The 13192-nt window shown below is 51.0% G+C and overlaps 9 protein-coding genes across 9 annotated transcripts; 5 read left to right on the plus strand and 4 right to left on the minus strand.

The window, feature by feature from the left end:
* Positions 1-1104: 1104 nt before the first annotated feature.
* MGL_1942 (uncharacterized protein) lies at positions 1105-1742 on the plus strand (the record flags this gene model as incomplete). Its single annotated transcript, XM_001730891.1, has 4 exons — positions 1105-1243; positions 1310-1585; positions 1644-1663; positions 1722-1742. 4 exons carry the CDS (start codon positions 1105-1107, stop codon positions 1740-1742), a joined length of 456 nt encoding a protein of 151 aa, XP_001730943.1.
* A 193-nt stretch (positions 1743-1935) lies between these two features.
* On the minus strand, positions 1936-3369 carry MGL_1943 (uncharacterized protein; the record flags this gene model as incomplete). Its single annotated transcript, XM_001730892.1, has 1 exon — positions 1936-3369. The coding sequence occupies one exon, from the start codon at positions 3367-3369 to the stop codon at positions 1936-1938; it is 1434 nt and encodes a 477-aa protein (XP_001730944.1).
* Positions 3370-4069: 700 nt separating this feature from the next.
* MGL_1944 (uncharacterized protein) lies at positions 4070-4480 on the plus strand (the record flags this gene model as incomplete). The annotated part of the gene is made up of 1 exon (XM_001730893.1): positions 4070-4480. One exon carries the CDS (start codon positions 4070-4072, stop codon positions 4478-4480), a length of 411 nt encoding a protein of 136 aa, XP_001730945.1.
* A 637-nt stretch (positions 4481-5117) lies between these two features.
* Positions 5118-6103, plus strand: MGL_1945 (uncharacterized protein; the record flags this gene model as incomplete). Its single annotated transcript, XM_001730894.1, has 2 exons — positions 5118-5228; positions 5312-6103. The coding sequence occupies 2 exons, from the start codon at positions 5118-5120 to the stop codon at positions 6101-6103; spliced, it is 903 nt and encodes a 300-aa protein (XP_001730946.1).
* A 142-nt stretch (positions 6104-6245) lies between these two features.
* MGL_1946 (uncharacterized protein) lies at positions 6246-7223 on the minus strand (the record flags this gene model as incomplete). The annotated part of the gene is made up of 1 exon (XM_001730895.1): positions 6246-7223. One exon carries the CDS (start codon positions 7221-7223, stop codon positions 6246-6248), a length of 978 nt encoding a protein of 325 aa, XP_001730947.1.
* A 730-nt stretch (positions 7224-7953) lies between these two features.
* Positions 7954-8388, minus strand: MGL_1947 (uncharacterized protein; the record flags this gene model as incomplete). The annotated part of the gene is made up of 3 exons (XM_001730896.1): positions 7954-8040; positions 8118-8250; positions 8300-8388. The coding sequence occupies 3 exons, from the start codon at positions 8386-8388 to the stop codon at positions 7954-7956; spliced, it is 309 nt and encodes a 102-aa protein (XP_001730948.1).
* A 367-nt stretch (positions 8389-8755) lies between these two features.
* On the plus strand, positions 8756-9991 carry MGL_1948 (uncharacterized protein; the record flags this gene model as incomplete). Its single annotated transcript, XM_001730897.1, has 1 exon — positions 8756-9991. The coding sequence occupies one exon, from the start codon at positions 8756-8758 to the stop codon at positions 9989-9991; it is 1236 nt and encodes a 411-aa protein (XP_001730949.1).
* A 100-nt stretch (positions 9992-10091) lies between these two features.
* Positions 10092-11798, plus strand: MGL_1949 (uncharacterized protein; the record flags this gene model as incomplete). The annotated part of the gene is made up of 1 exon (XM_001730898.1): positions 10092-11798. The coding sequence occupies one exon, from the start codon at positions 10092-10094 to the stop codon at positions 11796-11798; it is 1707 nt and encodes a 568-aa protein (XP_001730950.1).
* Positions 11799-12059: 261 nt separating this feature from the next.
* MGL_1950 (uncharacterized protein) lies at positions 12060-12940 on the minus strand (the record flags this gene model as incomplete). Its single annotated transcript, XM_001730899.1, has 2 exons — positions 12060-12096; positions 12330-12940. The coding sequence occupies 2 exons, from the start codon at positions 12938-12940 to the stop codon at positions 12060-12062; spliced, it is 648 nt and encodes a 215-aa protein (XP_001730951.1).
* Positions 12941-13192: the final 252 nt, after the last annotated feature.

Raw genomic sequence — 13192 nt, forward strand, 5'->3', positions numbered from 1 at the left:
CGAGGGAATCCTTCTGTGCCTTCGAAAGCTACGAGAAGGACTCGTTGCGAGTCGTCGTATGGATGTGATCACAGTTCATGGTACGTACAAACAGCGTTGCTGATATCAGTGTATGAAATGTCTGTGCTTATGTCGCTTAGTTCTGGGAACTATGCCCAACTCGCCTCGACACTTACCAGACTTATCCAAGAAATATACCCCAGTGTTCCTGAGCGTGAGGGATCGCGCGATGTTGTTGTAACACTCATGCACCATCTATATCCCCATAATTTGTATGCTTCTTCCTCACTGACGTGCAATTTCAAAGATGTGCGAGGTATGTTTGCGTGCACATGGTTATTGGAATCCCTCTGCTCGATTCGTCCTGGATATTTACAAGAGTATTTGGAACGACGTTGGTATCTGTCTACGTCTGAGACTTCAACTATGCATGGATGGCATGATGGAAACATGTGTCTTGATTTTTGTCATCGGGTGTTCCATGCTATGACGAGGCATACGTATCAAGAAATCATAGGTCTATTATGGTCGAACGATGATCTGATGGGCATGCAGGCAACGGAGTCAAAGTGCTGGTGGTTTTGGCCAAGAATCTTTCTTCGATCCCTCCTTCCTATACTGCGCATGCGGAACACAAGCATTCTTCGCAAATCGTACCTACAAGTTCCCTTGTCAAGAGAAGTCGTCAGCTTAATCGGTAATGATCAGAATCCGGGGTCTGGTAGTGTGCGCAATGAAGCAAGCGTTCAATGGCTCGAAACTGTCATGCTTTTTCAGCCTCAACTGGAAAGAGACGACGAGGCGCATCACATAATTTCATGTATCGGCAGTGTGTTAGGCTGCACAACATGGGATGAAGCCGTCTCTAGTGTTAGGCGGCGTCTTCGACAAACCAATGACGCATGGGCCATGTCGTGGCGAGCGTGATGCTGTAGTTACGTCATCATCAAACTGGATGCAAAGATCGAAGCGTGATGGAAAAAGACCGAATGCTCATGACCACGTGGTATAAGGCCGGGGTGGGAGGGCGCGCGGCGTGACGTGGTGAAATACGTAACCTCCACTACACGACTTGTCTTCTTGTTCCTACGACCATCTTGAGACATGTCTGCTTGGGATCAAACTGTAGTGATTGGACGTAAGGCCCGGCCTGGTGGTAGCAGCGGGGGTGGTGGCCCTCGTGGTCCGACTGCTCTAGAGCGGGCCAAGCAGGTCGGTGCTGTGACTGCGAATGACCGTAAGAGTATGTACATTTACCAGGCAAACCTTGTCCTTCTGCATTGGACGCGTTGGCTTACATGATCGACAGCGGCGGCGGGACACAATAAAGGTCACCAGGGCACGGATCACCAGCGTATTGCCAAGCTGGACCGTGAAGATGATGTGCCGCCTCCGAGTAGGGTGCCGCCCTCTGTGGGTAAGATTATTGGTCAATCCCGTCAGGCCAAGAGTATGACGCAGAAGGACCTGGCTGTTCGCATCAACGAGAAGCCTTCTGTCATCCAAGAGTATGAAAGCGGCAAGGCCATTCCTCATGCGCAAATTTTGGCGAAGATGGAACGCATTCTCGGCGTGAAGCTGCGTGGTACGTGCAGTGGCAAATTCCAAATTCGTTGTGTTGTTACTCGCTAACACTACCCTAGGCAAAGACATTGGTCTCCCTGTATGTTTCGATTGACTGCGACTAGTTTCCCGGCGAACAGTATGACTAACCTATACAGCTTGGAGGGCCTAAAAAGTAAATTGAATATCCTTAGTATGCATCATGTGAATGTTCAAAATCCTTGTTATCATTACATAGAGAGCGTGTGGGTGAGTGTGAGTGTGAGTGGTTGTGAGAGTGTATGTATGTGTACGTATTAGATGAAAAAAACGAGGTGAATTCGTGTGAGCATGTGATTAATTAGGTGTCTCGGCATGTCGTGAAAACGGACGTCACGTAGAAAATGGGGAAACGATTTTGTCGACTTCTGTTGGTGACGATACGCAAATGACTGGGTCACTTGCATTGTCGGGGGAGGCTGAAAGTGGGATGCCAGGTGAAGCATCATTTTGAGGCAAGGACTCGCAGAAAGGCTCGGTCGTTGCCCGGTCCATCGTGGTCGTAGGAGACATAGCCATGGCGATCTCTTGTACAGGAGACTGTACTTGCCTACTTTTGGTCGGGAAGCTTGCGCTCTGCTCATAGATAGCATCCCAATTGTCAATATCTGACGATCCAAAGCCAGGTACACTCTTTGGTCGCATCTTAGGCGGATTCTGACCGTGGTCATCACAGTCATCAGATGCACTCGTTGATCGACTATCGCGCCGGGAACCAGCCCGTTTGAACTTCGATACGGCACGTGCAACAGTGAACATACTTGAAATACGAAATACAGCGCAACAAAGATCCTCCTCAGTGACCTCTGGCAGCTCCGAATTGGCGTGTACAGTGGCAGCCGGCAAGGGCATTGGCTCTTTGCCGTGTTGTGTAACCCAAGGATGGTTATATATCTCTTTGACAGTAATGCGTGTAGACTCGGACTTATCGAGCATATGTAAGAGCAGATCGCGACACTCGGCGCTAGGGGCTCCTTTTAAATCTGGCTGATCGTATTGGATGGCATCGTACAAATCCAGGAGATTTTCTCGATCAAACGGCAAGTGTCCGATCACAATGGTATAAAGTGTGACGCCAAGAGCCCACACATCATCAGGACATCCGTGAGACGATTGTTTTGAGCCCATACGGCACAGCTCAGGGCTCATGAACGCAGGTGTACCAACGGAACGCTTGACACGATTATCCCCGGGTTCCAACACCATCTCCGATACACCAAAATCCGTGATTTTACACTGATTATCGTCCACTAAAAGAATGTTCTCTGGCTTGATATCGCGATGCACAATGCCATTTGCATGTATGTAGTCTAGGCCACTAAGGATTTGTCGGAAATATATGCGAGCTTTGTCCTCAGGGATACACTCACTTTGTTTACCTGGCTCGATGTGATATAGTGGACCGCCCGGACAATTCTCGAATACAAGGAACAGTTTGTCTTCATCGGGATCATCTAACGCTTCATAGAGCCTCACCACATGGGGATGGCATAATTTTTTTAGAATGGCCACTTCCGTACGCACCAGGTAGAGTGGGTCTTTGTCGTTCATTGCGCGCAAATTCCCGCGCATCTGAACACGCATATCCATATGGCGCTTTCGGCACAGGCGACGTTTGTCAAACTCCTTAATGGCCACATACTGGTGTTGTCCATCCTCATCGACAAACTCACCTAAATGCACTGTCGCAAACATGCCACGACCCAGGCATTTGAGGATGTGATATTGATTGATTTGGCGAGATCCATCATTGAGTTTCACGGACATTGCATGCAAGGACTCTCGGACGTGTCTGATACCACTCGCACTATTGTGCCGCCGGTGATGATGTTGTGGTGCATGCCGCGGAGATTTTGTTGTGGGTGAACGCAGCGCGCTAGAACCTGCCATGTTTTTTGGAAGATTACTAGCAAAATTATAAGTCGAGCTATACTCAGACATTCCATACACTGTTGGGCGCTTTCTCCCACGGGGCAAAGTCAATGAATCACTCGCTGTACTGGCTCTCGTGGGCAGTCGCGGCCCAGGTCTTTTCCACACCCAGCCAAATTTTTTTTGGTTCATTTGTTCTCGGTGCTAAGGAATGACGATCGGGGATTCAGGCACGGACCAATGATGAATGCCTACATCGCTTACGTTTCTGAGACACGCCACACACGCACATGCGCAATATGCATGCGTACGTGCAAGCAGCGAGTTTAGGTTGATTAGCGTCACATCTAAGGACGGACGACGGAGTGCTTTCCTGGGTTCGGAGGAGAAAGAACATGCCGCCTAGGAGGCTATCTGCTGATCGTAGTCGTGCAGAGCGCGTCGTTGCTAGAGCGCATCGAGTATGTGATTACAACTTACGTAGCTTCGGACGCACCAGCTGCAGGCATGGTCAGACGCTTTGAAGAAACGTGCTTTGAGTAACTCGCACCACGTAAGAATCGTCGTGGCAAGCGCCTCTGAAATAGCTCGAGACATGCATGAGCGTATATTTGAGCTGCTTGAGCAGAATATGAAGGCTTTGTATGATGAGACAAGCTCGTGGGATCCGTGGCTCAAGCGCGATGAACTATTGCATCCAAAGTCGCGATTCCTCTTAGCATTCGAAGATCACGAAAATACCCTGACATTCCAAGGCGTTGCTCAGCGTCGATCTGGCCGGTTCTGTGAAAAACCACAGACCCAGCATACACTGCAAGGGTTTGTGATGTGGCGATTCGACACAGATGATACAGTACCTGAGGATCCTTATTCGTTGCAAGGGGAAAGCGACGTGGAAGTCGCGTACTGGTACGTGGAAATGTTAGAAATGATGATTCAGAAAGCTGACTCCTTGCTCATAGTTACGAGGTGCAAGTGGCGCGTGAATGGCAAGGTCGTCATGTAGGCACACGGCTCCTTACAACTCTGGAAGGACTCGCATGGCAGGCGCACATGCGTAAAGTGGTACTAACGGTATTTAGCGCAAATACACAAGCACAAGCATTTTACGAGCGTAACGGATATGTGATTGATGCCACATCTCCTGCGGCGGGGGATGCAATTCACTATATGATCCTGTGCAAGCCGCATCCTGACATGAGAGCCCAGACAGTCGACTCAGGAGAGAGGGCTGAGGATCCTAAACGACGTTAATACACATGAACATACTTGAGGAGGTTTGGACGTGGCTGGCTGCTCATGAATCCGACGTAAATGACAAACGGCACCCTGCTCGGTTAATGCCTCCTTTCTTCCTACTCCAGATGTTGCCACCTACCATCCATAGTGCACGACTGTCTTTGCGATATCAACGATGCGGACAATCCGCTCCTTGCACGGTCAGTCATACGCATATATTGTTTGTAAGCACGAACCTTCGTGTCTTCCGAAAATGCCATTATTATGACAACAACCGAGGAGAAGGGTGATAAAGTGCCTGTCTGTCCACGAAAGACCCCACCTAAGCTTTGCCGCAGTTAAGCCACGTGGCACCCCTCCAAAGAGGATTCGTCGGTCTTGACCTTCTTCATCGACGACACAGCATGGCAGAAAAGAGTACCTTGGCTGCATCGTCGGCGCTACACCTAAGTTTTCCGCCAGCCGCGTCTGGCGTTTTTCACTCTCGTTCTATTACAGCCGTCAAGGTCCATCCTGTACGTATTGACATAACGGGCTGCGGCCTGTTTTTTATTTTCTCCCTCTCTTTCGAGCACTGATTTCCTAACACAAATGTAAGGTCGCGCTTTTCTCGATTTTGGACCACTACCTACGTCGTGATGTATCTCAGCCGCGTGTCATTGGAACACTCTTGGGTACGCGAAGCGAATCTGAAGTGGAAGTCCGTAATGCATTTGCCGTACCGCACGGCGAAAGTCAAGATCCATGGCAAATTCATCTCGATGCCGAACACCATCGGCGTATGCTAGACTTGCACCTCCGAGTACGCCCGGATGAAGTCGTGCTGGGCTGGTACTCAACTAATACAGAGCTCAACTCTAACAGTGCCCTCATTCAGGACCACTATTCACGTGAAACGGCGCCGCATCAAGCGATTCATCTCACGCTCAATACCAATGTGGCAGACGAAGCTAATGGCCTTGGTGTACAATGCTACGTGAGCGCATTGTTAGGTGCCATGGCGAAGCCTGAGGACTGCGCTTTCTTGTCCCTTCCGACACATTTGCTCATGTCCACTCCTGAGCAGACTGCTTTGCGGCATCTCGCGGCACCAAAGCCCCAGAATATCACCGATCTTGACGCCCTGAAGGCTTCACTCGAAGACGTGCAGGCCAAACTTGATCGCGTGCTTACATATGTGCGCCGTGTCTTGGCTGGCGAAGTCGAGGGCGATAAAGCTGTTGGTCGCTACTTGAGTGATACAATTGGTGTCGTGCCGGCCGGTCTTGACGAATCTCTTCTCGAGTCACTTTTCCAGTCTCATTTGCAAGACGTCTTCATGGTATCGTATCTTTCGAAGCTCGTTAGTGCACAAGCAGAAATGTCGACGCGCCTCGTTCTTCTTACATAGCGTGAATGTATGAACGCTTCTCATATTGTTGGGTATCCATTTCATTGTAGAAGAAAGAGATAAAAATGATTTCGAAGACACAGAAATACACAGTGAGTTGCTAACTGTCTCGACATACAGATAAGCTATAAACCGAATTGCCTTACTCTTCGCCAACGGGCGGGTCATCTAGTCGCACGAACGCAGCGAAGTACTTGTCCCCTTCATTCCGTTCGACCTTGCGTCCCTCTTCAGTGCTATGCATCACTGCATCAACACAGGGATCATGCTGCAAGGATGCATCGTCGTCTGGAATGCGATGAAACAGTGGAAAGTTTGTCAAATGCTTGACCATCCATTCATGCAAGTCCCGCACATCCGTCACCGTATACACAATGCCTCCAGGGCGCAGAACATATGCATATTCTGCGAGTAAAGTGGGTGAAATGATGCGCGCTTTGTGCTTGCGAGCTTTGAAGTGCGGATCTGGGAACAAGAAAAAAATCTTTGTGAGTTGACCCTGCTCAAAAAAGTTCGGTAGAAATTTCATGGCATTTGTGCGAATTACACTGACATTTTCGTAGCCTCCTGGAACATCACCTGCATGCTTGACGAGCGATTCATTGTGCCGTCGTTCCTCGGAGTCTTCGTCGTTTGGATCAGCACTCGTTGAGTCCTCAGCATCTAGCTCCTGCTCTTGCTGCTGTTGCCCCTGCTCCGACTCAAGACCTGCATTCTTAGATTGCTTGTGTGCCAGACGTAGCGCTTGAATTTTATCCTCGACATATTGTGTCACCTGTGCACGTATCTCCATGCCCAACATGAGTGTATCAGGGAATAATGGCGCAAGACGCATCAGTAGACCGCCAAATCCACATCCAATGTCCGCGAACTCGACCTTTCTCTGCTCGGGCGCATTTTTGGCACACATTTCTGGATAATGCACAGACCAGTCCATTTCACTAGGTTGTGATGGATATGCAAGCGAATGGTCGGAAAACGGGTTCGCATGTGCGCGTTGTCTATACCAACGCTTCTGCGGAATCACTACCCGTCCAGACAGCACATTTGGATGATGCGCCTCTTGTTTGAGCAGGACACTTGACGCTGTATCGCGTCCACTACGCTTCCGCTTGCCCATGAGGTGCCACGCTCTGACCAAAGGGAGCCGGACTAGCGCGCCTTAAAGACCGAGAAAGCTTCGTGCCGCTTACCTGGGCCTCCATTGAGTTTCCTCAATGGTCCGTCGCATGATGCGCTGGGCGCAACTCGGCCGAATGCCTACACTCGCTCCTCTTGGTGTGCTTCGCCCGTCACGGCTTGGATTCATCAGCGACCGCTGTCATGAGCATGAATCTCACGCCTGAGAGCGCGGCTGGTACGTGAAAAGAATGCGGCGGCTTATACCATAGCCAAGCGGCAGCAAAATGAAGAAGTCATTCGTGATGAATGGGTTAAGGTCATGCAGTTGCGCCTCGTACATGAAGAACTGCAGAAGTGCCACCGCGCCGAGGGTGAGAACCACTACCAGGTGTGCGCACCTATTGCCAAGCTATACAAGGACCTACTGAAGGAAGCGAAGGTATGATCGTCTTTTGTGGAAACTCACATGTGCAGGTCAAGGGCTTCCGCACCGTGGATGCATAGTTACATATTTTCTAATCGACGAATTTGTCTTGACTAGTCTGCGATGTCGTTCAACCAGCATCGGCATGTGTGAATCTAAGTGCAAATGTGCTCTCACATGAGTGCAACTTAAAGTGCATGCTTGTTTGCTCATATTATTGGTTTTATCTCTACAAAGACCACTTAAACATAAAGCGTGTTGTTACATGTCTACGTTGAATCTCGTTCAATTTTTTTCTCGCGCGTCAAGCATCTAACTCTCGCTGCATCTCCAAAAGCTCACTTTCCCTTGCCTTGTATTGCTTCGCAAGCTCTACTAACACTTTGTTCAGCTTAGTTTGTGTCAGTTTCTGCAACTCAACGCTTGTCATTCTCGCACAGAATCCCCATTCCCTGTAGTCATACATACACCATCCATCGTTGTTTGCAGTGTACCTAGCACGTCTTTCACTGTTCGTTCAACTAGCACACCGCCCACGAGCCGAAAGCACGTGCGGTCTGGCTCCCGCTCATGTACTTCTTTCAGAGTCTTGATCACTAAGCTGCACACACAAGCGTCAGCATACATCTTAACGCGTGGGACAAACGTACCGATGCTCATCAGCATCGCTCTCAATTTCGCCAATCTTCTCGACGATTGTCTGTAGTTCGTTCCGCCGCTGTTGGATTCTTAAGGCCATCTCTTGCGCATGCGTGAGAATAGACAACCAGACGTACCGCCATCTTTACGCTGCGATGAGGTTTTTGATGCCATGTTTTTTGAGTGGACGTTGATACGCCGTTAGCGCCCAGCGCTGTCGTCGTAGCCGCGGGTTTTCAACAGCCGGAAGCTAGCCAGTTCGCCAGCGGGTGACGATGTGGACAAACTGAGGACTTGTCGTTAGTCGGCTACATGCGTGCATAAATCCCCGTTTCTTAAGGGCCGCGCGTCGTTCTCGCTCGCCGACTTGGCATCCAGCTACTTCGTTTGTCTCGTTCAGCGCCACCGGAGCTACCAGCCTTGGCCACTACCACTACCACTACCACCACACGAACCTGCTGCCTAATATGGCAGCTGCATTGACATCTGTGGCCGGTGTAACGGCCTTGCTTGATGAGCATGATATAAAGCTGCAAGCTTATGCGTTACAAAAACTCAACACACTTGTTGATCGGTTCTGGACAGAGCTGGCCGATTCACTCACACGTCTTGAAGAATTGTATGAAGACGAGACATTTCCTGAGCGTCATCTTGCGGCTCTAGTTGTATCGAAGATCTACTTTTACCTTGGCGAATTTGACGACGCGCTCACGTTCGCCTTGGGTGCTGAAGCCCTCTTCGATGTCAACCAACGCAGTGAATACGTCGAGACTGTTGTATCAAAGGCGATTGATCAGTATGTGGTGCAAAGAAACACCCCTGAATCGCCCCCACTCAGCCCCCGTTTCACGTCCATTATCGATAAGATGATTGCTCGGTGCATCGAGAGCGAAGAATATCACCAGGTGCTTGGTATTGCACTCGAGTCGCGTCGGTTGGATGTGATTGAACAAGTGTTCAAAACAACGCAGGACAAGGCCTTGCTATCATATGTCCTCGAAATGGTGATTCGTGTTCTGAATGTGCCTGAAGTGCGACGCCAAGTGTTACAGTTGCTCGTTCAGTTGTTCCAATCGCTAGACGAACCAGACTATTTCTCGACGGCTCAGTGCTATGTGTACTTGAATGAGCCGCAGCCAGTATCTGAAATGTTGCGTTCGCTTGTGCGGTGCGCAGCCAAAGACGAGCATGCCGCGCTCGTGGCGTATCAGACAGCGTTTGATTTGGTGGAAGGCGCGACGCAAGAATTTTTGCATCATGTGCGTGCTGATATTGAAAAGGTCTCAGAAGATGCTGTATCAAAACAAGTTATGTCAATCCTTAGTGGAAAAGAAAGTATTAACTTGTACCGAGACTTTTTACACAATGAAAATCATGCTGATTTGACCATTCTGAAAACTACCAAGGATGCTCTAGACGCTCATTACAGTGCCCACCATTCCGCTGTGAGTCTTTCAAATGCTTTTATGAACGCAGGCACAGGGAGTGACAAGTTTTTGCGTGAGAACCTGGATTGGCTTGCCAAGGCGTCTAACTGGAGCAAGTTTACAGCGACTTCTGCGCTTGGTGTGTTACACCGAGGCACTATTGACGAAGGCCTGAATCTTTTGCGCCCATATTTGCCGCCTGAGAATGGTTCGCCGTGCCAGCAGCGTGTATTCGGAAGGTGGCAGTCTGTTTGCCTTGGGCCTCATCCACACTAACCACGGCGAGCCGATCTTTGATTTGCTCACAAAGACTCTGCGAACGAATGCGGCCGAAGTTGTTCAGCATGGCGCTGCATTAGGCTTAGGTGCCGCGGGAATGGCGACGGAAAACGAAGAAGTGTATGAAGATTTGAGGACCGTGTTGTTCTCTGACTCGGCCGTGAGTGGCGAAGCAGCTGGCTATGCGATGGGTCTGGTGTACCTTGGCACAGGCTCTTCTCAGGCGACTGAGGAAATGCTTCAATACGCCCAGGAGACGCAGCACGAGAAAATCATTCGCGGCTTAGCCATTGGCATTGCCCTCTTGCATTACGGCCGCGAGTCTGCTGCGGACGAAACAATCAATGTGCTACTGTCCCACAAGGATGCGACGATGCGATACGGCGGTGCTTACACCGTGGCTCTCGCCTATGCAGGCACAGGTCATCATGCATCAGTCAGTCGTCTTTTGCACCTGGCGGTGTCGGATGGCAGTGATGATGTGCGACGTGCGTCGGTGATTGCCATTGGCTTCTTGTTCTTCCGCTCGCCTGAGCATGTGCCGGAGCTCGTCCAGCTGCTGAGTGAGAGCTATAACCCACATCTCCGCTACGGTGCAGCCATGGCTCTCGGCCTTGCTTGTGCGGGTACCGGACTGGACGCGGCCCTAGATCTTCTGGAGCCACTTACGAAAGACACGATCGATTTCGTGCGCCAAGCGGCGTGTATGGCGCTAGCCATGGTGCTCATTCAGCAAAATGAAGAGCTCAACCCGCGCGTTCAGACAGCACGCAAGACATTTGAGAAGATTATCTCTGAGAAGCACGAAGAAACTATGGCCAAGTTTGGCGCTGCGATTGCTCAGGGCCTGATTGACGCCGGTGGTCGCAATGTCACGATGGGCTTGCGTGGCTCTGGTGGAAGCACGAATGCGGCAGCCGTCGTGGGAATGGCTCTCTTTACCCAGTACTGGTACTGGTTCCCTATGGCGTTCTTCGCTTCACTCGCCTTCACTCCAACGGCAATCCTGGGCATCACCAAGTCGCTTCAGCTTCCTGCCCTGGAACTTGTGTGCCATGCACGCCCAAGTTTATTTGCCTATCCACCGCCGCTGCAGAGCCCAACTGAGAAGAAGCCAGAAAAAGTCGAGACGGCAGTCCTCAGTACAACCGCCAAGTCGCAGGCACGTCAACGCACGAAGGAAAAGAAGAAGGCCCTCGAGTCTATGGATACGGACGCAGATGACGACACTGCAACGTCCAAGTCGCAGCCACATGATGCACAGAACACGTCGGGAACATCTCCTGACGGCCCTCACAGCAACAAGTTGAATCACAAGATGGAAGAGCCGAACGAGGCTCGCCTCATGAACGGCTCGCGCGTGACACCATTCCAGCTCAAGTACATGTCGTTCCCTCCACATGCTCGCTACACGGCGGTGCGTCCGCTCGCTGGTGTAAGCTCGAATCTTCCGCGTGCCGATGCGAGCTCGGCGCGTCAATTGGACATGTCCGTTACGGCTGGTCGTGGCGGCATTATTCTTTTGCATGATCGCGAGCCCTCCGCTCCGTTTGTTGCAGCGAAGCAGGACAAGCCAGGCTCAGAAGAGAAGATGAATCACGAAGCAGCGGCAACCATGATGGCTGCTTCATCGGATGCTGAGAAGGTGCAGACGAGCATGCAGGAAAGCTTGGATGATGCTGAAGGAGACAAAAAAGGCGATGAGAAGAACGAACGCGAAGGCAATGACCATCGCGACCGGGACGGCGGGACATCTGCGAATGCCATCACAGAAGACGTTGATATGAATGAACAGGCTCGTTAGGTAGCAAGCAAGGAAGCCAATCGTTCCGGCAATGATGGGTTAGTCATGTAGTGCACGACTAAGCGCCCATGTCCGATCCGGATGGGTGGATCAAGGCTTGCTGCTCGCTGTTGCAGTGTTGCCATGTCAGGCCCATTGTCAGGCACATCGAAAAACACCATGTTCGTCTCCACGGGCACTGTGATCCTGGCGCCACGTTCTTGCAAACGTGCTGCGACTCGACGCGCTAGAACATGTGTCGCAAAAAGGCGCTGAAAATTCTCATGCAATGCTTGATGCGCCGCAGCGGCAAGAACGCCTGTCTGTCGCATCATGCCACCAAACAGTTTGCGTAGGCAGCGCACGTGCTCAATCATGGCTTGCGATCCAGCAAGGATCGTCCCGACTGGTGCACCGATACCTTTGCTGAGACACAGGCTAACTGTGTCGAAAGGCGCACAAAGCTCAGCGAGGGACATGCGCGTTTCTGCCATGGCATTCCACAAGCGAGCACCATCTAAGTGCATCATAATGCCGTGCTCCCTCGCATACGTAGCGATCCGCTGCACTTCATCGTGCGGGAAAATCATGCCCTGTAGCGTATTTTCCAGCGATATGACTTGGACTCGTGTGGCATAAGTAGACCCGTGGGATTCACAGTGTGTCTGGATGTCTTTCAACGTCAAATGGTGTTGGTTCCTCGGCATGAGTGGCACGGTTGTTCCTCGCGAATGGTATGCAATACCGCCCATTTCACATGCGTGTATATGAGCTCGAAAATCACATATGACGGCGCTGGGTAGCGTGCATCTCGCCAAGTGGGCATGAATCGCAAGTTGATTCGCCTGGGTGCCACTGGCACAGAACAAAGCCGCCTCTTTGCCTGCAAGCTGAGCCACGGTGCGCTCGAGCAGCTTCGTTGGCTCATCTGTCTTGTATCCTTCATCTCCGCACACGGCTGATGCCATGCAGGCGCGCATAGTGCTCGTGGGCAACGTCACTGTGTCGCTGAGGACGTTCCATGAAACTAGATTGTACGCGCGCTGGTCGTCTTTGCACGTTGGGGTGGCAGGCGCACAAATAATCGGCGGCCCAGTCTCTGCGATCTGCTGCTCTTCTGCATTATACAGCGGCACTGGCGCCTTGAGGGTGGCGCGATACATTGTTCGTATACTACTCACGGCGCTTGCACGAAAGCAATCTAGTGCACCCAAAATTCAGTTCCTATGATGCATCTTCGCTCGCTATGACCACGTATATTGTGCATTCACCTCACATAGTGCGTGCGTGTAAGATGCGAGCCCAGCGGGTAGCTCGAGTTGTGCGGGCCTGTTATTGGACAAGTGGGAGAAGAGAGAGGTGACAGAAGAGGGAGCCTCATTTTACACTTGTCACATGCGCGCCGGCGACTGTAT

The sequence above is a fragment of the Malassezia globosa genome, assembly GCF_000181695.2.
Source record: "Malassezia globosa CBS 7966 chromosome Unknown mgl_sf_4.1, whole genome shotgun sequence".
Taxonomy (NCBI): Eukaryota; Fungi; Basidiomycota; class Malasseziomycetes; order Malasseziales; family Malasseziaceae; genus Malassezia; species Malassezia globosa.